At 43.4% G+C, this 26,132-nt stretch overlaps 1 protein-coding gene across 2 annotated transcripts in view; it reads left to right on the top strand.

Annotated features, from left to right (window-relative positions):
- The first annotated feature begins 1,878 nt into the window (after positions 1–1,878).
- The window catches only part of LOC125883842 (NACHT and WD repeat domain-containing protein 2), a 93,190-nt gene continuing 68,936 nt past the window's right edge, over positions 1,879–26,132 (top strand). The window contains exons 1-3 of one of the 2 annotated variants that reach the window (XM_049568433.1): positions 1,879–2,040; positions 2,954–3,122; positions 23,931–24,019. In XM_049568433.1, coding sequence (XP_049424390.1) covers positions 2,026–2,040; positions 2,954–3,122; positions 23,931–24,019 — 273 coding nt within the window. In that variant the 5' untranslated portion in view covers positions 1,879–2,025. Of the gene's footprint in view, positions 2,359–2,953; positions 3,123–23,930; positions 24,020–26,132 lie in introns of both variants that reach the window. The other variant, XM_049568434.1, reaches the window with a different exon arrangement.

Below are 26,132 nucleotides of genomic sequence, written 5' to 3'. Positions count from 1 at the left end.
TTGGCCAGTCAATGTCCGATGGCAGGACTTAATAATAGTGATTAAGTTGTCAAAATATTACACATAAGCTGTGTTCGAAATCGCTCCCTATCACGGATATAGTGCACTATATAGTGTGTTGGCCATTTGTTGTTCGAATTCTCTGCGGTTAATTTCATTCATTATATAGTGTACTATAAAATACCCACAATGCACAGCAAATGTGAGTGAACAAACGATGTACCCTACATTTTACTCCCGTATACCACAATGCAATGCAGTCGTCTTTTGCCAGAGGAGAAGAAGAAAGGCGCAACAAGCCAATAGTTTGCTTATATCAGCTAGCATGTTAGCTTAGATTTTTTTTGGCTAATTAGCAGTTGACGTTGGCGAATCAACAAAAGGCGCCTTAAACGCCTAAGATATGTTTGCCTTCGCCGCCGTCTTTGCCTGAGGAGCAGGACTTGGGTCAGCAGCATCCAAACAATCACCGGAATCATTATTTTAATACACAAACAGAAAAGAAACAAATAGGATGCCAGCCGGTAACGTTAGCTCACAAGCTAACAATAGCCACTTAGCTCGCGCGAGCCAGGTAGCTTGTAGCTCATGCACTATCGTGGGCTATCACAGCTCACAATGCAGACACACAACCGTAGCTGACAAAACCAAACGTCCACACCATTGACATTTCAACAATTTAGTGACAAAAAGTACAACCACCATACAGTTCGATCATCCTCAAAGCGCCCGGTTTGTTTACATGATGCTCGGCGCGTCCACTTGCGTCACAGGAGTATGCGGCGCAGCTACTGACGCAACGACGTTCAGAAAATTTCAGTTGGTGTCTGAAATCTCGTTCAGTTGTTCTCCATGTAGTGCGCTAGTAAACACAAAATAGGGAATAGTGAGTGAGTGAGTGAGTGGATGGTTTTGAACATAGCTTTATACTGCACTCTTTTTTTCATTTGTTTCATTCTGAAAATTTTAAAAAAATATATATATTTTTGTTCATTTTCCCCTGTGAATTTATATTTTTACCCGTTACACAGCTTTTTGCGGGTTACCTGTCGGGTACTTGACCCGGTGCAGAACTCTATGGGAGATTACTGAAACAATTTTAATTGCACAAAACAAAATTCAGTGACTTTTCCAAAACTTTTTTAAATGACCTGGAAAATGTTGTGAAATTCCATGACTTTTCCAGGTTTTCCATGACTGTGAGAACCCTGAAATGATGTTTAGACGAACACAAACGAAAGTAAGGAAAGTAAAAAAATATAAATATAATTGACTTTTATGTGGACTAATACACTTTATTCAGCATTTAACCGCTGGTTGAAAAGCAGGTAACGTTACGACGCCTTTAACTGTAACGTGTCCGACCGTTACTTTACTCCGCTCGTGACTGGTAAGAGTATTAACGTCACTAACGACACCACTCTGCTGACTCCGCGGTCCAGTGCAATTTTAACTGGGACTGGGTGAGCACCAGTCCGTCTACAGGAGAGGAGAGAGGGAGAGAGACAGGGAGAAAACCATTAAGAGAGCATCCCGAGCTCCTGTGTCGCCTCCATTAAGTCAAACTGACACAACTACAGCGAGACCGGAAGTACAGCTTTAGCCTTCAACGTAAAAGCGCATATTCTTGGGACAAGCTAGGTGAGTACACGAAGCTATAAATGTGGGGAAGCACGCTTTAAATGAAAAGTACGTCATTTTGATTATCATCGTGTATCGAAAACCAGTCTTCGTGTTCACTTTGAGGGTCTTTTTGAGCGTGTAGCAACCTGTATGCGTGAATTAGTGTTTTATTTTGAAAATCTGCACCGGTAGTAGCGGTTCTATTTTCCCGGGCTTCACCCTCTTCCATCTCCCAGAGCTCGGTCGGCTCGCAGAGACAGCAGGATGCCAAGGGGAGCACTCCGACACACGGCGTCCGTTTTACCGTCCCCCGGCGTCGTCTCTCGGCCACAGAAACTCTGATGGGCGTTTTTATCTTCCTTTTACCGTCCTCGACGCTTGGATATTTTCGGAAGCCACGAAATGAAGCGAATGAATGTGAGCAACAAGAAGTGTCCTGTTGTTGTGCCTGTCTCCAGCATCACTAGTAGTCAAGTCCTCTCTGTGGATGCGGTGCCTCTGTGATTTTTTCCCTAGTTGTCTTGTTTTCAGAGGATTTTTGTATGTAGTGTTCAGTAGCGGACTACCAAACTTTTCCCCGCTTCTTTTTGTTGTGTCTTTTTCGAGGTTTTCCGCCTTTGAAACAAAGATTTCAGGATAGACCAACTCCGGAAAACCCAGCGACTTGACATCTGCTCCCGGCGGAATAACCATTGTTAGCGGTTATTCGCCCTTTGTACAAGCATCTTCTCTGGGGTGGGAACACGACTGATGCTTGCCTTTGCTCGTCTATTCCGAGTTTTGTCTCGTCTCGTTCTGTTTGTCTGTTTGTCCCACAGTGGCATGAAAATTCATGAATGCGTCCAAGGACATGTATACAAATTACGCATGCACCATGACGGTAGTAGGCTGTGCGTAATATCCTATTACTATTATTTCCCTACCACATGAATGCAACAACAAACACATTCAATCTCATTCCTGTGTTTGGAGAAGATCTGGCAGATTCATCCTAACTTATTTTGTGTGTGTGTGTGTGGCACGCGCGTTATGAGTGTGGCAAGGTGGGAAAACTACATTTTATGCGATAAAAATGACAAGTGGTGCATTTATGGCCACATATTTAAATTTGTTTTGTCTCCAGGAGTTAAAAAGGAAATTAAAATCCTATTAGATCTCATGCAGTTGCCCCACAATTAACGCCCCGCGTGTGTGTGTGTGGATGGTTCAGGGGGGGAATCTGCGCGCAAAAGCATGCACGCCATGTCCGTGCGCCTGCGTGTGTGCGCCCCTGGCCGCGCTAACATGCTGCTGTTATTCTGTGCGTTTGTGTGCGTGTGTGTGTGTGCAGCCACGCTGGAAGTCGCCCCCCATGTGGCCGTCGGGAGTGGGGAGCAGGCAGCCCTGCCCGCGGGAGTCGGCGCTGCGCAAGGCGGCCATCAGCGGCAACATCAACGCCCTGCCGCACCACGTCCCCACCGGCCGCAGCGTCCGGGTCTTCATCTGTGCCAACCCCGACGGTAAGACTCACAGCCCCTCCCCCCCCACAACCACCATCATGTTACACTCTCAACAAGCCTGCAGACCCGTAAATGACACAAGACAGATTTTATGCTGTGACTCAGATTATTTTGCATCCAGACTTCTGGGGCTTTTTGGGATGTTTTAGCTGAATTAGTTCAGCAGCATGCTTCATAACTTGTGCTGACAGCTCATGAGGAATAACCATAAATCAGATAGCAGCAAACTCCTGCTGGTTGATGCACCCAAATACAAAATACAGCCACTTTCCAAGCATGTGATCCAGTTGTGATTTCATTTTGCATTAAAAAAAAAATCAGGGTTCTCATGTTCGTCTTAACGCTCGGCGCTCAGCTTCCACACACTTAACCTAACACAGGTGGAAAACCTCTTAAATCAGGTTAACATCAGGCCACATGACAACTTGACAAAAAGCAAATTAGCGCGTGATTCCTATAACGCAGCAAAACAGCAGATTGCTCTCGACATAGGGAGCATGGTGTGAGCAGAGTGCAAGACAGCCGGGTCATGAGGGAGACACCCAGTTGCAGCTCTGTATTTGAATATGCCCTCTGGGCGAGGGGGTAAAAATAGGCTCGGTAAAACTGGAGTAAACAAGGCAAGGGAAGTGGAGTAGGCTATGAGGGAGAGAGGAGGAGAGAGGAGGAGAGAGAAGGAGGGCATTGCCAGGATTAAAAAAGGCAGGTTGCTTTTGTCCATACATCACTGTCATTTGCTCGCCCTCGCTGAGCAAACTGCAGCGGATCCCAAAAACGAAGAACGAATTGACCTGAGATTATTGCACTGTTATGGCCCTGAAGTGCTGTCGACGGTGAAAACGCCTGCCGCTGTTTAGCCACCTGTAGCTGACTCAGTCATTCAGACCGTCCCGTCACAGCACGAATTTAACGCTCCGATCTACACGTGGATGGAAAAACGATGAGGGGGCTGCTCCAAGTAGTTGTTTTCACACTGTCGGCACAAGTGGAAAGACACACATCTCAGCCTGAGCTGTGAAAGGAGCTAATTATGAGCTGCTGTTTCCAGTGAAGCGAGGTGCTGGTATCCAGTGCCATATCCTGGTAATGAAGCCATAGAGGCACACACGCTGTCTTAACTTCAGACACTGCTGATCCCCCATCACGTTTGCAATGAAGGCGTTCTTTGCATCTCTTTGTGGACTGATTCAAACTGTGTGCAGAAACTCTCCTGTACTGCTTCAAGCCCTGCCTTTACTGTATTGTATCAACATGCACATAAAGAAATGCCTTAACGGTGACCCAGCTCTGCCCTCAATCTGCTGCACAACCTGTGTCTCCATGTTCACTAGAGGGGGCTGTCCATGCATGTATTTAATAGCTTTCACCTTTCTGTACATGTATAATATGGGCAAATCTGACAAGCAATCAACATGGACCAAACAGATACAGCTCACATTTTGAGGTCTCTGCTTCAGCATCAGCCTCTCTGCATTCCCCTCCAACCTTTTCCATAGGATCCAACTGTACATACCGTGGAGTATAAGTCCATTCAGTCTCCTGACTTGAAAGCTGCGGCCTTGAAATTCAATTAGCAACTCTAACCTTTGTTGAGGAGGAAGAGAAAGGGCATGTTTCCTCGCATGGATCCCCAAACCAGATACATAAGCAATGAATGAGGCAGTGTGAGTGTGATGGAGTTGCTGAGAGTTGGGCAGCATTATCCTTGCCAGGGCGTTCTGCAAGAACATGGAGCAGCCAGTTGGTGGGAAAAAGTAGCCAGCTTGAGGGATCAAGGGGTGTATATCCCCAGGAGAAAGATTTTGGCCGTAAAAGCTTAAATTTTCTGCCCTCTGCATCGGGCTGGGTGCCGTTCACATTTGAACCGATACTGGTGCCGTTGTTGGTACCTTGGATTTGAAACAGGTGCCCAACGGTACCTCTTTTCAGTACTTTACTCTTTCCGTAATAACAAAAATGTAATCGACAAGCACTTCTGCCTTTCAGCTCTTTTTTAATCAAACAGAGTGAAGTCTCTGTCTGCTTACGTGTGTCTACTCGTCTCTCTTGCTCTTTGTCTGGACGAAACTAACTAATATGTGGAGTAAGTACATAATTTAAAACACAGTCACAACAGCAGTGATACAAGGCTATTTTTAAAATAAGATGGAAAAGAAACTAGACGAGACGGACAGAAACGATGGGGGCTGCAAAGATGGTTTCAGCTCTCTGGGAAGTGCACGAAGCTCCATAGCCAGCTTCCTGGCCTGGAGGCATTTTGTGGTGCTTCCTTTCTAACCCTACCGTCTCTGCTGAACTACACTGTGACCGCCACAAAGTGCCTCTAAGCTGGGAACTTGGCCACGTGGAGTTCCACGGGTGGCTTCAATACTTCAGGGGCTCTTTGTCTGAACCAAGCGTTCTCAACCAGGTGCGCTATTAGGTACCACAATCTAATAGGACTGATTTAACGTGGATTGCGGCTTCCAAATAAGTTCAAAATTAGCCCCAAACAAACATTCCCCAAATAACAAGCCTTTAGAAAAACAAAGTTCAAATCAATGGAATATTAAACGACTTTATCAAACAATAAAAACTAAGATTAACCATAGGTAGGCAGTGGTTAAACACTGTAACCTCATGGCATCTTCCACGCTCCACACGCACTTTAGCACACCTGCCTTTAAGATGCCAGGTCAGGAGGCACATTTAGGGAGCGATCACACCGAGATGAAACGCTAGAAACGCGACACCAGTAAAACCATTGTTTTCCTATGATATGGCGCGTCTGGCCGGCATTCAGGCGTCTTTATAGACAGGCGTTTATCCGGCGTCTTTTTAGACGCGCGTTTTTGTAGACGCTTCTTTTTAGATGCGCGTAGATGTTGAAAAGTTGAAATATTTTCAACTTTTTGAGCATCAGACGCCAGTAGCTAGCGCACATTGAATAAGCACTTCTAGCTTTTCAAGCGTCTTTGAAGTGTCCGCGTCTCTAGCGTCTCATTTCTGTGTGATCACACCCTTAAGTGACTCAAAAAATAATAGGAAACTCAGACTACCTAGATATGGTTCTAATAACGTGAATCGATATTGGTAGTGCTGACGCAATTCAGTCGGTACCCTGAAAGATACCAGGTTCTGTACCCAGCCTGACCTCCGTCACATTCTAATGCCACTATTCCATCATATACACTGATCCTAATTATTGCATGTGTTGCTGAGTTTGATGATTTAAGAATGAACGTTCACTTTGTTCCACACAAAGGAGGAGAAAATATCTTAATGACAGGATAAAATCTAAACCATGGATAACATCTATAATGTGGAAAAACATACATTTGGTCATAACTATGTTACTGCAGGAAGTTCTGTAATATATTATTTTATTTTTCAAAGTGATTTGGAGCATCTTACATGTTGCGTAATTGTTCAGTGACAAAAAATACAAGCCGTTTTAGGACATTTTAACCCGTGAAATTACAGTGTGAGGCTGAGGCATACATGTCGGACTGTTACTTTGACAGCATTGCCTGTTCTAGTGTGTGTTTGCAACCCGTCTTAGAGATGGCTCTGCTGTTGTAAGAGCAGTGTAAATAAAGATCATTCATTCATTAGGCCTGTTAACTGTGAGCTGTGTGGAAAATGCAGCGCTTTCAGTGGACTTTTTAATGCTTACCGCGCAATCGTCAAGTTCCTGCCGCTGGTGTTTTCCGAAGTAGCCCGCCTAATGAGAGAGCCCACTGTCTGTGCAATCAGTTCTGTTTTAATGAGCTTTATCATCAGTTATTTTGCTAATATTTGTCAAACGCTGAAGACAACTTTTTTGCTCTCTAATCGTGTCAGCTGAGCACATGCAAAAACACACTCATACAGAGCAGTGGTTCCCAACTGGTCCAGGTTTCTCCTTAGTCATTAGTTCAAGGTCCACACAGTTCAATATATTTAGTGTTATACTTGTGTTCGGCCATGTAGTCGAGCTAGTTTGCTGTCTCTGTTAGGTAGCTGTCTGTTAGTCACTCACTCTACAGGGGGAAACAGCACTTCAAAATAAAAGCTCTGTGCCGGAAATTCACTGTTTTTAAAAATAAAGGATTTTTTCCCAAACTTGAAAAGTTTGCGAGTCACTTGAGGTCCATTCAGAGCGGACCAGTTGGGAACCACTGATATTTCTCGATCATCATGCTTGCATTGTTTTGAAGTTGAGGCTCGTGCTTGTGAAATGTACGTGCAAAGCAAATCACAATTTCTTAATCAAAGCTATTTTAATAGAATTGAGGGATAGATGCTAATATTTTTGGCCTCTTTGGCTACCAAGCCCCTTTATTTGGAGGCCAAAGTAGACTTTTGATGCCCCGTATGTAACATATGTTAGAACAAGAAACAACAAAGGCAATTTAACACAGTTAACACAGACTTCCTTAACTGTGACACTTTAATAAATTAAAAACTGACAGAATGAAAACATCTTTGTGAACATGTGGTCTATTTTCTCACTGTCTCACTGTTGACAGTCTGTTGTTATTTTTCTTTGTTATTATCATCTCTAGTTGTTAGTGGCAAAATCAAAGCATCATGAAAACGTTGAGGAAATTAATAATTATATGTATTTTGGTCGCCCTAGAGAAAAAAGTCCCACTAAAAGATACATGATTGATTTTAAAATAATCCAGATCATGTCTAAGTTAACTGCTGTTTCTTATTGTTTTGTATTTAGTTTATTTTTTTAAATGGAAACACTCAGTACGTTCACGTGACATCAGAGAAAATGTATTCATTGTGTTAGTCCGACTAAAACCGGACTTTTAAAAAACATGTAAACATGTTAACCCGACTGAAATTATACCAAATCAAATTCCTCAAAGTCAGACTAACACACCCAGATTATGTGATTGGGGGTTGTATTCCTCCTGCATGTATACAATCAATTGGACCCAAACTGGCCGAGGCACGCTGAGCATGCCCCACAGTGTTCACCCCAGGCTTTGACCCTGAAGTCAAAAGCATTAAATGCGTAACAGAAGAAGTAGCCGGTAACAACGTGGTGAAATCTTCATCTAGAGCTGTACATTTTTGGACAGATGAAATGCACAGAGCTGTAACGTTGTCCACCATGGTGTCAGTTAGCTGCTAGCTAACCGTAGCTAACTTGTTTGTCCATTGTTTGGTCTGTGACGTAATAGGTCAACTGCAAAAAGGTCCAGTGCTAACAAGCTGAAAGGGGGCATATCGCCACCTATTGTAGCAGAGTAAGACATACTTGGGTCAGTTAATGGATTCCCCTCCCGTGCTTGTATACTGCGACAAGGACAGTAGTCCAATTGAATGGCCTAGTAGAGCTGTAACAGTAGCTCGACTTAACTGTGGAAAAAAAAGCACTGAGTGACTGAAAGCGTCTGTAGCTTCAAAATCAAGCTAACGTTACATCCAAACTGTAACGTAACATTATATTTAAGTATTGTTAACTTGTTGTGTTGTCACATTTACCTGCAGTTCACTAAGCATGTTTCCATCAGCCTGTTCAGATGCGCATCTAGAAGTATCGCATTGGAAAATTCGAATTAAAATCCCCTGATTCGCACAAACTAAAATACGCTCGCTTTAGCCGGGTTTTGGTTGATTTGAAAAAATGTTGGTTCGCAAAACGGGGGATGGAAACAGTTATGTTGGAATTAAGTCTGACGTAGCGCACCTCTCTCCATGGTGATATCCACACTCCGGGTCGGGAAGGCAGTAATGCATTTACAAGCTGGTTGCCAACCGACAGAAACGTCAAAGAAGAAGAATGCGAGACTTGTTTTGTTTCCGGTTCTGCGGAAAACTCGTGCAAGTTCATAGTTTTCGCCAAAGTCCGTACATTTAATGGAAACTCAGAGGATTGGTATTTCTTTTAATGCACATTTCCCAATGATTCGAATCACTTTTGGATGGAAACATAGCTACTGTTTAACACTTCCTCTGAATAGAAACTCTCAGTCCTGCTGTGTTTAGCTCCGTTAGCTGTTAGCTCCCCCAAACACACTGCAGTGCTCTGCTGCTAAGCCGCTGCTAACAGCTAACAGCTAACTAGCTCAGTTCACTGTGCCATTTACTAAGTGATAGTTGAACATTCAAAGCAATGTGAATCCGTGCTAGCCTAGCTAGCTCAGTCATAGAGCATGAGACTCCTGATCTCAGGGTTGTGCGCCTGAGCCCCACGTTGGGTGCTACATTAGGGCAGCAGTAGCTCGGTTCATAGGGACTTGGGTTGGGAACCGGAGGGTCGGCAGTTAAAGAGTGGTAGCTGGAGAGGTGCTAATCGACATGTGTAGTCTCATTCTCAAAAGAGATTTGATAAAACTTGTGTGGCCACAGCGGGCCATGCTTAGGCAGTATTTAGTGGCCACAGAGGTACTTCCTATGGCCCTGGGCTGTCGGGCCATAGCTAATGTAGAACCCTGAGAATCAGAAGATGATATAATAAAGTAGCCGGCTGGATTTAAATGAGTAGTTGTGTGTGTTGCTGGCAGCTGGCGCTTGTGGAAAGCTCTGCCCTGCTTTGACAAACGTCCCATGACAACAGTTAACAAAATATACAACACATCAAAGTGTAATTCCACTATTTGTAGTAGCAGACAGCGGAGAGGTGAACAGTGCTATCTGCAGTGATCATCTCGCCATCGTAACGTTAGAGCTGCACTTTTTTATTGTGTCTGTGCGACTGTGAGACCTCTCTGCCTCCATCCACAGTGCCAAGAGTTTTATGTGCTCGCTGCTTAAAGTGTTGGCTCTGCTGAATATACTGACCCTAATGCCCTTAATCAAAAGCCACAGACAACTGCGGTGCTCTCACACTGCTGCGCTCACCCTCAGGGACCTCTGTTGTGTCTGTAAAGGGGCGCGACACTCAGTTTTAACCATGGTTTAGAAAACAGTGCATTGTCCTCCTCGCAGGAAGTTGTTACGAGAGTGCAGAGATGTGAGCGCGGCGTGCGGTTCACTCCACAATGCGGTGATATAGAACATCACAAAGTGTAAGCCAAACAACTAATTTGAGTGGATTTACATCCTCCTTCCATGATGTTAATGAATCACTCAAGTTCTTGGCTCGGCTGGATGAATCTGTGTGTGTGTGTGTGTGTGTGTGTGTGTGTGTTTGTGTGGCCGCAGTCGATCAATTAAAAACCCCGCTATCTGTTCTTGCCAGTAGCCAGACGGCAGGAACAAACCAGAGAAAAGCCTAACGTGATTTATTTTTGTGTGTAGTGCTCAGTGCATTATGCAGCCTGTCTTCTCTGTCAATATATACTGTATGTGTGTGTGTGTGTGTGTGTGTGTGTGTGTTCATGGTGATCCATATAAGCATATCAGGACGACTCCATTACCTTGCTGTACCGTCACCTCAGGGGCTCTGGCATCAGTTGTGTGCAGTAGGCAGCTATTTGTATGCGAGCTATCACTTAAGCTGTTTAAAGTTGATAAAAGCACGAGGCCTTAGGGAGCCAACGCAGAAAATCATCTTCCCCTCCAACGCACCATCGCCAGGGCTCATAGTATGTCACCACGGAGACCGCTAATTACATTACATTTCACCCCACAATTATTCCCACTGTTCCCATTCACTCTGTTTATCTTTTTCAGTGTGTTGTAGGTTTTGAGCTCAGAATCCCATAATTCAATGGTGTCTTTACTCATGGGCGGATTATGAGATGATGGGGCCCCTGGGCACAGATATGAATAGGGGCCCCATCACCTCTCCTACAGAGGAGCATGACAACCGAGACTTTGTGGTGGTGTTGCCTGTTTATTTATTGTTTTGTGTCTCTTTACATTCATTATGTATCTTTTTGTGGTTTTGTGTGTCTTTGTAGTTGTTTTGTGTCTCTTTGTAGTTGTTTTGTGTCTCTTTGTGGTTGTTTTGTGTCTCTTTGTAGTTGTTTTGTGTCTTTTTTGGGTCATTTTGTGTCTCTTTGTGGTTGTGTTGTGTCTCTTTGTGGTTGTTTTGTGTCTCTTTGTAGTTGTGTTGTGTCTCTTTGTAGTTGTTTTGTGACTCTTTGTGGTTGTGTTGTGTCTCTTTGTGGCTGTGTTGTGTCTCTTTGTGGTTGTGTTGTGTCTCTTTGTGGTTGTTTTGTGTCTCTTTGTAGTTTTGTGTCTCTTTGTAGTTGTTTTGTGACTCTTTGTAGTTGTTTTGTGTCTCTTTGTAGTTGTTTTGTGACTCTTTGTAGTTGTTTTGTGTCTCTTTGTGGTTGTGTTGTGTCTCTTTGTAGTTGTTTTGTGTTTCTTTGTGGTTGTTTTATTGTTTAGTTGTTTTGTCTCTTTGAGGTCATTTTGTGTTTCTTTGAGATCATTTTGTGTCACCTTGAGGTCTGGTCCCTGGGCCTGTACCCTGTAGGCCCATTGTGTAATCTATCCTTATCTTTATTTTAAGAATATCTCTCTTTTCTTAATCATCTACTGTACTGAATAGAGTCTGGTCAGAGAGAACAAGGGTGGACAGATGGAGAGATGATGGGTGGAAATACTGTGTCAAGGGTGGCTTTTGTCTAATAAATTGCTTTTCAGGGGCTGGTGAGTGCCAGATTTTTGGGCGAGCCTGGTGCTGTTTTGCAGTGCGAAGTTTATGACGCATGCTAGCAAGCTTTTTTCTCCACTTTTTTTGTCGGCCTCCTTCCTTCTGCTCTCCTCCTGAAGGGAGCGAGAAAGCTCACTGACTAGTTTGGCAGTGACCTCTCTCTGAGTTTCCCCGAGCGCTGTGGAGCGATTCGGCACCCCCAGGACACCGTTCTGACAAATTCAGCAGTTGCCCTCACACACTCGTCCAACTCCCTGGGTGTTTGAGCCATTTCATGGAACACGCTGTAAAAGTATCTCAGTGGGGAGCGATGGCGGTGATAGCGAGCAGCCCGCCAAATACACCTAAATAAAATTACATCGTGATTATCCACTTATAACCAACATAATTAACCTCGGGAAAACTAGTGTGGTTCGCAAGTGGTTTATAACTAATGGGAATTTTATTTTATGCACACATCAAGTGCTCTGCTGGGGAGAATTTGGAGGCTCAATGCTGATAACTGAGATTTAAAAATGAACAAAATCTTACAAGTATTTCTCATTCAGTGTCGTCTTGGAAGATATATTCAGTTACGGAACCTCTCAGTGTTTTTACTTTTTTACTTTCACTTTTAAAGTCACTGTTATGTAATGTGGTAAGACTTCTTGTAGGGATGTCAATAGTCAACCATTAATCGGTTAAAGGCTTTTTGTGAGGTTACACATGTCAATCTATAGGTACATTTTGCTAATGACTCGTTTACTAAACTGCGCACCCCCCGGATTAAGTGGGGGCTAGCTAGCTGGCAGCACTATTCATTTGACACTTACTGCTAATAACACCATCCTGACCTAACGATGTTACGGTGGAACACATTTCTCTCGCCTTCAGGTTGTCCCACAGGTCACCCTGGTGAGTAAACGACTCTATTTTAGCTGATTCAGCATTTTTAACTGGCTCTGTTAGCATGGTGTCAACACAGCTAGTGGTGCTAATTACAGTTAACAATGCTAATGGGGTTTCGCAGCTCAAAATAAGGTTGCATACTCACCAGGGCTACCTGGGGGGAGACCGGAGGATAGCTAGCATGTTTCAGCAGCAATGCATCCTGCCACCAGGACGCCGTTACCAACACTAATCGCCAATTGAGTGCCGCCGCTAGCTAGCTCTTACTGTATTCTTTGCTGTCTATACCTGGAATTAACAGGCATCTTGGGTGACCTGATCAAAAGTGGACAGCTCCAAATACACCAAGGCGCATTGTGATCTTTTGTAGTTTAAACGCTAATGCATCCTGATGCGTCTCTAACAAGGACTACATCATCAATGCAGGACTTGGTGGTTGTTTTTGTGGCAGCGCGTCAACGTTTTATAACTTGACCATTTTATAACAAGTTAGACGAAGTGTTGCGTGACCGTCCATTGTTTTGCCCTGTGGAAGCAGACATGTTGAATTCTGCTGACGGTGATATCTCCAGCTGTACTGACACAACTGCTAACGTGGTTAGCACAGAGGGTGGTTAGCATGTTTCTGCAGAAACCAATTAACCTGCATGTCTTGGGAGGAAGCCGGAGCATCCGGAGAAAAGCCAGCGTACTAAGGCTCTATACCTTGCCCATTTTTAGACAACTTGGGCGAAGTGTTGTCAGACCTTCCAACGTTTTGCCCTGTGGAGGAAGACATGTTGAATTCTGTTGACGGTGATTTCCCCAGCTCATAACGTGACCAGTGAACATGCTAACGAGACTGTGGACGAAATAACTGTGCACAGAGCCCTATGACCCTCTAGTTTAAGTGACAAAGGCACTAACGAAATCTGAAGTCAAGTGGTCAGCTGGATACGTATGATAGACACAGGTGTGAACGGCAACGTGCCTCAGCTGTTCACATGTGTTTCAATCACAGATGCCAGGTGTAAACAGGCTCAGTGTTGCTCCATCACAGCTGTTATCTGTATCTGAACATCTTTGGCTTCCAATTATTTTTATTCATGGACTTCCAAAGTCTAATTTCCAGCTTCCATTGTCAGAATATATTTCATTGTAAAAAAGACGTATTGATGCAACATCCAAAACTGAAGAGTAGCTACTCCACTTCAGAACCCACATGAATATTTAACACGTCTCCCGCACTTTAATTCTCCTCGGAATAAAGTACTAATTCTCTTTATTTCTGCAGATCCCACCATATCAAGGACTCTGACAGAAAGAAAGTGTCGCACGCAAAGATTTATCATCATAAAAAGGACAGTTTCTGAGATTAAAAAGTAATACGGAGGATTAGAAAATAAAATGTGATGATCCGGCTGCGAGGTGTCTAGTGAGGCAGAATAAAGTCGATGTGACAAACAGTGTAAAACCAGATCTCTCTACGAAAACTGATAGTTTTGCAATTCATTACACAACTATATCAAAGGAGCTCCTTATGTTACAAAACCTTCACGAGCTTACCACCTACTTTGTGTACATGGAGTCCTATAATGACTTCAGTTTACTCTATTTTTAATGTTACTTTCCATATCTTACACTCTTTCCTTATTTAAAGACTACTTTTACGCAAGATTCCTGTGGATCCTTAAAAAGGTATTGGATTCATTAATCTTAAAAGAAGACCTTAATTGGTAGTAAAATGTTCACCAAAAAAGTCAAACAGAACCCAAATTGGTGAACGAAGTGGTCGACAGAGCTGACGGTTTTGAAAGGGTTTCCCTGGGGATCCACGAGATTGCGGTTCAGTGTGCATAATCCCTTTGTGTCTTTTAGCGGGTAATAGGTGCTTTTGTTTGGGGAGTCATAGTAATTTGACGTGATTATTTGGGTTGTGCAAGCCGGGAAGTTTTTTTATTTTCTTTTCGGGTTTGTGTGTGAAGAGATAAATCAGTTTAAGGTAATTACTGTCTGACTGGTATTCCCTACTAATTTCCCCGTCAGCGAAACAAAAACTTTAATTAAGACTAGCTCACTAGTCTAAAAAAGGGACATGATGGTTAAGCCGCCTTGCACATGAATAAAACACTAGCCCCTTTTACACTGTCAGATTTTTGGCAAATGTTGGGCCGTTTTGCCGGCAAGCTGCGAGCGTTTAGACACAGAGCCGGATTGGCGAGTTGATCCGAGGTGTCCAGTTTTCCGCCTCGTAGGGTAGTCAAATTGGCAGAACCTTTTTAGCTTAAAAAGACCGAGGCGGCCTTCCGCAACAGGAGGGGCTGTTGATGACTTGTGGGAGGAGCTGTTGATGACGCCGCATGTGCGACCCACTGGCGGTGGACAAACAGAAAACAGCTGATAGCAGGAATGAGCAGCTAGTCGCAAGAGGGAAACATAAACCTGACAGACACTGTAAAGATGAGCAACTGGGGAGACAAGGAATTGCGCGCCCTCCTTGTCCTCACAAACGAAGAGGCCATTAACCATCAGATGACGGGAACGGTGAAGAACGGGCCGACTTACAAGAGAACTGCCGAAGGACTGACCAGCCGCAGCTTCCCTCCCACGTCACTGTTTACGTCACACGCTGAGCTACATGTTTTGTTACTTGCTCACGCCCCCATTGCCCCGAAAAAGGCGCATTCTGTATGAATAAAAGTAGGTAGGCAGCATTTTGCTGCACTCCCCGATTTTGTTTTTATACTGCCAATGCTAATAGGTTTAACCGACTAATATTTTTAGTGCCGACTAGCAAGGGGGCGGACGTTTAGTCGTTTAGAAGACTAATCTTGCTAGTAATTTAGTCTAGTTTCGATGAGCATGGTTGGTGCAATTGGTCTCAGGGGCACATCCATGGTTCAATGGCGGGGTCGCCAATTTCTGGTTGCTTTCCCTCACCACTTGGCTTCAGTGCGTAAATACCCACTGTCATTAACTAGGACAGTGGGAGGACTAGGTTTGAGCGCTGATTTTACGGATAATCCCATTCCTTTGTTACTTCAGTTTGTTTGCGAATTTCCTGCGTTAAAATTGTTCTTTCTTGTAGATAAATGTTTCATTATTTTTGCTTTTAAAGTGCATCTCCTTTTTTTGTCATGGCTTTAGTCAAGAAACACTGCCATGTTGGAACCAGGTTTCCATACGCAACCCTACAATTCACTAGTGCACTGACACTGTTCGAGACACATCTGTCCTACAGTCCATACCCAGATCTCTGTCTATGTTCCTGACCGATGAGCTGACGGGAAACTGAGGATGAGTTCACTATTCCTTGTGAAGTGTGGCATCCCACCTTGGCATCAAACTACAGGAATAGAATCTAACGTGTTTAATAAAATCACAGCTGACTGGACCATCTGACCGGTCTGTCAGGAGGCACGAGGTTTGAATCTTAAATCTACAACATAGCATGCAGTGTCCATGGTTACCGAGGTTCCACCATCTTGAGTCACTCATCGTGGCCGACTATAATTGGGCTGTAAAACGTGTCGTGTGTTCCCGACATGAATGTGATTATATGACAGAGATCCTAAAAGCCCCACGAGTGGCTTTTAAAGTAACAGCTGCTGGAACAGATGTTACCCACTGAACTTGTTACAGTACCTTTTTACAGCAGGTAGACGAATGCTGGTGCTTCACGCAGCCGCTGTTAGGGTTATTTAATCAGACGCAGTTCAGACTACAGGCAGAGAAACAGAAAGTCCCTGTCAGTGTGACATCCAGGCCCATATTAACAACTGAACATCCAGTGTGGATGATGGCACAGTGAGATGTGTGTGGATAACCTGTAGGGTCTCCCTGTGCTCAGGAAATGCAGGAACATCTGGCCTTTATGGATGGCTGATTTACACAGCACCATTTTGCCTTCAGCATCTTCCAGGTCATTCGGTATCGATTTGCTCACTGACTGTGTGTTTGCATGACTGCGGTTCAGGTTCAGATCTGCACATGAGAGAGTTTGTGTGGTGCACTGAGCAAAGTTTTCGAGCTGCAGCCCTGCGTGTACTGAGAGGAAAATGTTTAGCTTATATTTTTTGGTCTTGTAAGATCTATTCTGATGTAGTTTGAAGGTTCTTTATTGTGAAATATACACTGATGACATGATCCATGATTTATGCATCACAGTTTGCATAAAAACAGTTGCACCAAAGAGTGTTTTTTTCTGTCACAACTTCTCAAATTGTTACGTGTAAATTAGAGAAGCACCGATCCAGCTTTTTCAGTTTTGATACTGATCCTGATGCTGTGGCTTTGAGTATCAGCCGATATCTGATACTGATCCCATGCCATGTTTGACCTAAACAGCTATATACCTTTACATGTAGAACAGAAAAGACTAGAGGCATCAGGCATTGATGACTACACAGTTCTTTCCTACGATAAAATGAAACAAGATGAAATGGATTAATGCAATGATGAACTATTTACTTTTAACAAAAATAAACGATTGTGCAACAGCAGTTGAAATAGTGTGAAATACCTCCACACAGCAGATTCTCTCCTTCGCTCCGTGACGTATGACGTAGCTCGTGTCGCAATAGATTTAAAGGTATAGGTTGCATTTTCCGATACCCCATCCATCTATTTTGATGATATCAGGGCCGATATTCGATCTAGATATCGGATCGGTGCATCCCTAATGTAAATAACAAATGACAGAACATGTAAAAATGTAGCAATAAAAAAGTAGCAAAATCATCTTGAAACCTCTGCAATTTATCTTGTGACCCCATAGAAGGGCCTCTACCCTGAGGTTTGGACCCCTGTGCTGGACCACCTAACCACCAAGATGTCCGTTTTATGTATTTTTAGCCACTGTGTGTCATAGTGTCCGAGCAGAGAGTTCGCTAATTTCCAGAAGCCCTGTTAGCTTTTTTAGTCTAACAGATAAACTAAATGAACTCACAAAATGTAAAGAAAGGAAACTCTCTGACATTTATTTTCCCCATTAAACAGAAACTGTGCACCTTCTGTATTTAAGTTGTTGTAAGTGTCTGACAACATTATGTGAAAGGATCCCTACAGAGATAGACCTTTTTGTTCAATAGCAAGATTCTTTTTGTTTAACCAGAAACAGCCCTGAAAAGGCCATCGCCAAACCCACAAGACTTCATTTAAATAAACGCTAATTTTAGCGTGTATAGAGGCAGCATGTTTTCACATCTAACTGGGTGAGTTAAGGGTTTATTTCAACCAAACCAGAGTTGTTGATTATTGGAACAGTGGAAGAATGAACCAAGATGGGTTTTGTTTGTTTAGTTTGGTTTCTATCGGCTTTAAATGAAGTGTGTTTATGATGATAAAATTTCTGTTAAAAACTGCTACTGCTATTAAAATGAAGTCTGGTGGGTTTGGTGATAGCTATTCTGGGGCTGTTTCTGATTAAACAAAAAGGATCTTTCTCTTTAAAGGGAAATTTTGGTTTATTTCAACCTGTCTCCTATCGTCCTAAATTTGTTTCAAGTGACTATTGACATGAAAATAATAGTTAGCATGTTAGCCGTTAGCCTAGATACAGCCGGGGCGCATAGTAGCATCAGACCTGTTAAAACGTAAGTGAACGGGCAACCTTCAAGAGTAAAGTTAGTCCACTAAACAAGCTTTTTCTCCACAAAGACTGCCTCATATCGTTAGGATAAATGTCAGAGAACATATAGAAAACGACATGTAAACGTGTTGTCTTACCTTACCGGTGTGCTGCCATGTTTGTTTACCATTTAGCTCTGCTTTCCAAAGCGCGGCCAAATTAGAAGGTCTGTCTCTGTAGTGATCCTTTCCATAATGTTGGCAGACACTTATAATAACAATCTGAGCCTGTCAGTGGCAAAAACAAACACTTTTAGTGGACATACACTGACGATGTGCTCATGCCCTTAGTGGTTACATTGCAGGGTTGTTTCACAGCTGTCAGCTGCAGCACTCACTCTCAATACGATTTTACAATTTTAAAAATTGTTGTTCCCATTAGTCACTCAGACACAAAAACAACAACAAAAAAAGAGTCCAAGATGAAAAATGCAGGAAGCTCCTCAGATACACACACACACACACACACACAATTTAGCATCCCTGCTAATGTGGGTGACCACCGTGTCACAGCTTTGTTCTATTTGCAAAGACACTTGTCTGTTAGACTTCTCTCTGTCTTTTAATTTAGAGGTGTCTCAGCAGCCGTGCATACTAAGTGCCTGAGCAGTGTCAGTTGGTGTAGCTTGATGAGAGACGAGTGATTACTTTGTCAGAGTCGTGTTGATGAGATTTGGAGAGAGGAGCTGTAGAGTGACCGCTGAAGGACCAGCTGAAGCAACGTCACTTTAACTAACGTCATAGAGTTGTCATGATTTCAGTTTGGCTTTTTGGCTTGTTACCATAGATACTTAAGTGTGAATAGGGATGCAATGATTGGGAAATTCTGGGCTGATGCTGGTGTGCTTTTTTTAATGATGTTGAATGATGAATGGCTGAAGTCTTTAAAGTCAGTCCTCTTTGAATAAGAACAAATTCAATCATACACTTTTATGAAATGACCTTAAATATAACCTTGCACATGAAAACATTTTTAAAGTAACTGCTGCAAAAGCCTTTTTCCTATATCTATAACAATATCCTAATATGATAATTGCTGTCAAAACGAATTTCTCGATTTAAACAGCTGTATTTACTCAAGTTCCTTGCCTTTTATAAGATTATATTTGAACACATCGTGAGACCGTTATAGTTTACCTTTGCCCGATATTCATTTTTACTGAATAAAACTTGAATGCATCATAGAGTCTGCTTATACCTGGTATTAATTGGCGTCCTGGGTGATCTGATCACAAGTCGACAGCACTAAATACAAGTGTAAACAACCACCAAGACATTTTCTGATGCAAATGCATCCTGATGCATCCCCACAGATTTACTATTGGTTCTGCAACGTAGGGAGTTTTTTAAACTCTGAAATTGTATCCGCCCATCTAAACACAAAATCAGGGAGAAAGTCATCAGTCTTTAGTTAAGCAAAGCGTCTAAAGACTGACTTGTGAGTCTACTATTTTCATGGGTGGAGCCCTCTACTGGACTCTTTGGGTAATACTTTTCTAATTAAGAGCATGCATTTGCACACTGAGAAAACGGAAACGTAGTCAACTAATCAGGACGTGCCTATCTGAATACATGTGGAGCCCATATAGGGAGGCAGATTCCCACTGTTAGACATCCTATAGTCTCTACATTCAGTGAATGTAGAGTCTGTAGGCAAACCCCGGAGATCTTGCCTCCAGAAGAAGAGCGGAAGAGCCCTGGTTTCCAGTTGTAGGCTGTTTGTAGTCCACGTGATACTGACCAATCACGTTTGAGCCGGCTGCAGTTGTTGCCAGGTTAAACGGTCCGTGCAGTGAATGAACGAGGTGGAACATAATTGGCATCACTGCAAACTCTGAATCCATCGCAATGGTTCAGCATATTTACTTATATATAAACGGAAGTCGGAAACGGAAATTCGCCTCCTCCGCCCAAATCAAACCGGAATGCCAAAAAATCAGGGGTCTGCCCCCAGAGGCTGTATCGCTGTCTGCCGGAAATCAGATGCCGAATACAGCCGATGGGTTCCGAGAATGGACATCCTACAGCCTCTTGTTGTAGGATGCGAGCAGCAGGAGCACCAGGGCCCCTAGGTAGAGGGCTCTGCCTGTGCTAATAGAACCAGGGTTACAATGTTGTTACTTTCGTTCTCCCCTACTGGACTCTTTGAGTACAGCGGGTAGAGCCCTGTCGCAACATTACATTGTGCCACACTGATCCTGATGGGCTAAAAGTTAGTTGCCATAGTCCCACTACTTCCTCATAACCTAGGCAACCCTTGCTCAGTGTGCAGTTCGTCATCCCTGAAGAGAAAAACGATGTCCGAAGGCAGGAATTTGTCTCCCTATCTACTTTGGGGTATGCATGTATTTGGGTACATTTATGCTTATCTCAGTGGTTGTGATTTAAAGAGTATTACCCAAAGAATCCAGTTTAGGCCGGAGCTTGGGTGAGATAGAGCAGAAAAACATCGACCAATGCCACGTCATTTTATTTGCCAATAGCAGACAGGGTGAATATCGTCCGTAAAAGATGTTCGCCTGATGAATCGGTGCATCCGTAGAGTATCTGAGGCAAAAATGACAATCAGTCCCTGGTTGCAGTCCTTCAAATGTAAAGATTTGAAGAGTCATGTCCCTGTAAATTGAATATCTTTGTGTTGGTTGGACAAAACAAGCAGCATGAAGATGTCATCTTGGATTCTGGGAAATTCTAATGCCCATTTGCAACTGTTTTCACCTATTAAAGACGAAACAACCAAAGGAAACTCAAAAGAACTGTCAGCAGCCGCCCTTGCATTGAGTATAAAAGAAGCGGGAACATTAGACTGTGTTTCTGTGTTCAATTGACCGCCCGTGAGTTCCCTAAAGGACGAGGGAGGAAGAGAGAAAAGAGAAAAAAAAGAGAGCGCTGACAGGACATATCTGAAAGCAAAGACAGATTGGTCGGCACTATTGAAATAAACAGATTGGAAAATTGGAGGGAGGGACACACACAGCGAGAACGAGGGCGAATGTAACATCCAGTCTTTGTTCCCTTTGCATGTGGGTGTGTGCACAACAGACACACACATACGTCAGGCTGCCATAACTCATCACCATCCCACAAGAAAAGAAGAAGCAGAGAGAAAAAGAGAGCAGGAGAGGCGTCTTGCCGTTATCAGCACAATACAAACAACAACAGTTTAGTCTGTCAGGTCACATCGAGACACAGTGCGGCAACATGCAGATTTGGGCCGCACTGCACTTCCCTAACAGGTTTAATCTAAATTCTATGAACGCCGCTGTTTCCACGCCGATGTCACCTGTGAGATATTCTATATTTACTTGAATGTATCTCTGATGGAATTAGACGACGAGCTCCACTGATGCAGCAACTGCCATTTATTTCATTTGCATACTATTACAGGCACTCGGTTCTGATTTGACATTTTGCTCGGGTAGCTGTGGGCGGATATATGTACGGTCACGGCCCAGAGCCTTGCTAAAGATAGATGAGAGAAAGATTCGTCAGACCAAATTTGCGGGCTCTTACGCTCATGCGGCGTATGACACGGTTAGCGGCTGAGGGGATGTTTGTGCGCCAGCGCCACCGCCACCGCCGTCGTCGTCCACCACCACTGTGTGTGTGCTCTCTGTGTGTGAAGCCGGCTTCTTGGTCGCACAGGGGCCTCTCTGTCGGGCATGTTCTGTTTTTAACTATCCGTCCACACCCCTCAGAGAGAGAGAGGGAGAAAGAGACTGGGCCTGTCCGAATAAATTACAGTAACCATTTGGAAGACAGTGGAGACGAGAGGACAGGAGGAAAGAAAATGGGACACAACAACAAGCCGAGGGCACTCACTCTGTCACACTACGACTGTCCAATATGATCACTGCCTTTGTAATGCTGAATAATCCCACATTCTTCAACAGTGTGTCTCAGCTCTGGATCTTCCAGGTAATCATGTCTTTATGGACGTTAAAGAGGCTTCATATTAAAGAATAATGTACATACACATTGATACGGTGCACACAATAATATCAGCATGAATTATATTAGAGGTGAAGTGATTAGTCGATTAGTACAGAAAATGTTTGGCTGATATTTGCTGGTTGCAGCTGCTTGTATGCAACAATTTGCCACTGTTCTTTCTTAGATATGACACTTAACTGTATATTTGGGGTTTCAAACTGTTGCTCAAGCAATTTGAAGACATAAATTTCAGCTCTGGGGAAGTGGTTATGGGCGTACTTCACTATTTTCTGACATTTTATAGCACTCACTCTTGAGAAATGGTACGAAACCTTATTTTGGGGGAGGGTTGATTTTTCCTCTTCAGTTAGGCATTTTGAAATGTCAAAGTCTCGACTATCAAACCTTGTAATGGGCCAAGCTCCCAGTGATTCTGACATAATGTATGTCAGAGGGTAGATCTGACAGAGTTGATGTCTTACAGAGTTGAGAAAAAGTTGTATATTTATTTATTTCACAGTCGTCATAATAAGGAGCCATGTTTTCAAAATAGCTAAAAGTTTTCTTAATGCTCATGAAAATACGTAGATCTTACGCTGTATCCTACACAGTAGCCTGACGTGCACCTCCCCGGAAATGTAACTACACGTCGCAGCGACACAGACCTCCTGTCTGTTTCTGTAAGATGAAACCATTTCCCTCAGTGGAAACGAAGCTTTTATTTACTTTAATTTCACAGATAATAAACAATAAATTGTGAAGACAATAAAGCCTCCACCAAAATAGCATTTTAAGTCTTGTGTGTGATTTATCCTGGCTTCATATGAGCAGAGGAAATCTCCGCTAGCTGCTAGGCTAATTTATACGATGTAAAATGCCATAGGCTTGTGCTAATAACGTTAGCATGTTATATTTGTTTGGAAAACGTGTTTAGTATAAGACAGTTGTTTTGTCAGTGAACCTTGTGAGTTGTAATGGAGACGAATTTTGTAACGTTACCTTTAAACGTTGCTGTTGTCCCTGGTTTTATATGAGTAGAGGAAAAGTCTGCTAGCTGCTAGGCTAATTTATACAATGTAAAATGCCATAGGCTTGTGCTAAAAACATTAGCATGTTGTATTTGTGGGGAAAATGTGTCCAGATAAAGACAAGTGTTTGTCTGTGAATGCTGCGAGTTATAGTGAAGCTGATTTGTGTACTTGTGTTTGAAACTGTCTCTAATAAGCCATGTTTAATGTGTGTTTAATGTGTGTTTTGAATCAACTAAACTTTTACAGCACTTCACAGAAACACCACCGCCGACTAGTGTTTTGGAGGTGTAATTGCAGAGCGTAGGCCACGTGCATAGGCTCTGCATAGATCTGACACAAAAGTATAAATCTGCCTTCAGAGGTAGAGCAGGTCGTCCTCTAATAGGAAGATCGGTGGTTCGATCCCCTGGTTCCTCCAGGCTGTATGTCGCAGTATCCTTGGGCGAGATACTGAACACCAAATTGCTCCTGATGGCTGTTCCATTGGAGTGTGAAAGCTTTTGAATAGTTACTGAGTAGCAGGTGGCACCATGTATGGTAGCCTTGGCCACCAGTGTGTGAATGTGACTCACTGTCCCCTGGCTCTATTATCTGCTCTGGTATCGATCCTCCCATCTGATGTTTGGAAAGAAAGTGAAAAAGCACATTTCTCAAAATGCTGAACTGTTTCTTAAACTTTCTCCATTTAATTCAACTGGCCATGTAAAGAAGGATTTCATTTTAATATACACATTGTTTCAGCTCCTACATGAGTGCTTAATGTTAGCGTCTTTGTACGTGTTCGTTTAAAAATTTGGTTTGTCCTCTTTCTTTTGTCTCCAGACACAGAGGCGGAGAGGAACGCACTGAAAGAGCACGTCTACCCCAAACTACGAGACTTCTGCAGGGAGAACTATGGGATTGAATTCCAGGTAACCGGCTGCTTTCCTTTTTAGTTTCTTTCTATCTTACCTCCCTCCAGCTGAAGGGACCTGTAACTTCCTGAGCTGTAGTTTTCCAGCACTGACTGTTAAGTGCCTCCAAATCTACACTGCGGCTTACACAGTGCCTGTGGGGGCCCCGGAGCGGCACACAGAGGTCCCTGTCCCTTTAAGCGGACAGAAGGCCAGCAGAGATAAGGCTTCCATCAGTAAAGGCTGGCACAAATCTAGCTGTGGATAAGGCAGCGTGATGCGAGGGCCTTCCCTTTGTTGTTGTCGGAGAATTGCAGCATTCTCCCCGCGGTGTCCACTGATCACCATCATTTGCATTGCAAATCGGCATCAATGTATGTGCAGAGATTGCTATCAGAGGTTTGTTTGTTTAACAAATCCAGGAGAGCCCTGGAGTCAGGGGGAGATCTCTGCCACAGATTGTTCCTGGAAGGATTTGAGGAGATTTGTTGCCGATGAGGAGACTTGTGACCCCTGAATTCGTTGGTAAAGCTGCAGTCAGCAGGGTGTCGGCAACTAATTCTCAGTTCATGTGAAGAATGCTTGGATCATAAAGAGCTCCGAGCACACACCATCTAAAGGTGTTATAACGAGACAGCAAGATACAGTGGTGTTTAGAGTACTTCATCAAACATACATGGTACTGATACAACAAAAACACTCCCAGATAATGGCTGCACAGGAAATAGAAATGTACAAACATCTACGTGTGTTAGAGTACTTCTTTTGGACTGAATCAGTTTTTGGATATCTGCCTGTACGCTAAAGGGGGTCTTATAATATTGACCTGATTGGAGGACTTGGAGTGAGTTGAGAAGGAGGCATGAAGGGTCCTGTCTGATTAGGGTTGTTTTAATGTCTACGAGGTTAAATAAAGAAAACTATTCATGCTCTCTTGCTTGCTGTGCGCAAATTTAATGTTCACTGTATTCCTGGTTTTTACTTGAGTTGAATGCACTAGCAGAAGCTAATTTCGGGCAGTATAACTGTGACTTGGGGGATCAGAAGTGGTACGTTCTTGTACCGTGCAGCAAGAACAGCTTTGTATAGAGGTGATGCCTCGCTGCAGTGGTCGCGAGTTTGACTCTGGCTTGCAACTGTTTGCTGCATGTCATCCCCCCACTCTCTCTGTCTGCCCATTTCACACTGTCCTGTATATTAAAGGCAAAAAGCCCCCCCAAAAAAAACTTAAAAAAAAAAAAAAAAAGAAAAGCTTTGTCTTGTTAGAATGAAGCAAACAACCATGAGAAGCTACGGTTTACAGTGATTTTAGAAGAGCTAAGAGGTGTTGTTAGGCAGGAGGCAGAGCGGAGTAACTAAGTCAGTACTAGGCTTGAGCAGTATCTAATTTTTCTGGGGTGTACGATATATGACATTAGTGGTATTGGTTTCCCCCAGCTCTCTCAGCTTTTACAGTATAATAAATACACAAAAGAAGCTCGCAAATTTTTTTTAAAGAATTAGCATTTTACACCTGTTTCCCTTATTAAACAGAGGAATACAACCGTAAACTTTGCGAATTCAAGTTTCTCTCTTTCACCAAACTGAGCGTCTTTATTTATGGTGATATTGAAAATCATACTGTCAGGATTTCTAAATACCCTGGAATACTGTAATACCATGATACCGTGATACCACCTAAGCCTAGTCGGTTCCCCAAAAAGTACCTATTTCAGTACCCAGTCCTGTTCATTGAATGTGTATTTTTGACTGCTCGCGTCCTGAAGGATGATGAGTAAATCAGTCGTCAGTTGGCGGTTGTCATCTGTAGCTCTCTCTGCCCCATATGTAGCTACACATTGAAGCGGACTTTGTTGACAATATCCTGAGGTGTGTTGGGATTCATTGACCGAGAGTGCTTGTTTGTCTGAAAGTCTGCCTCCATTAACACTTAGTGATGGGAATGTTTTGTTGCACTCCTCTGTCACGTTAGCCTTGGCCACTCTGCACTGTGCCCCACCCAAGGCAGCAGGGAGCTAGCTAGCTCGCTCCACTTTCCATTCGGCGATCACTGTGTGTAACGCTGTCCACGTGGTGGCTAAAACCTGATGGCTTTGCTCCCAGCTGCTCTGGTGAGCAAGCAGCTTAATTT

Source organism: Epinephelus fuscoguttatus, linkage group LG23 (genome assembly GCF_011397635.1).
Source record: "Epinephelus fuscoguttatus linkage group LG23, E.fuscoguttatus.final_Chr_v1".
NCBI classification, from domain to species: Eukaryota; Metazoa; Chordata; class Actinopteri; order Perciformes; family Serranidae; genus Epinephelus; species Epinephelus fuscoguttatus.
This window is presented reverse-complemented; position numbering and strand designations above follow the sequence as displayed.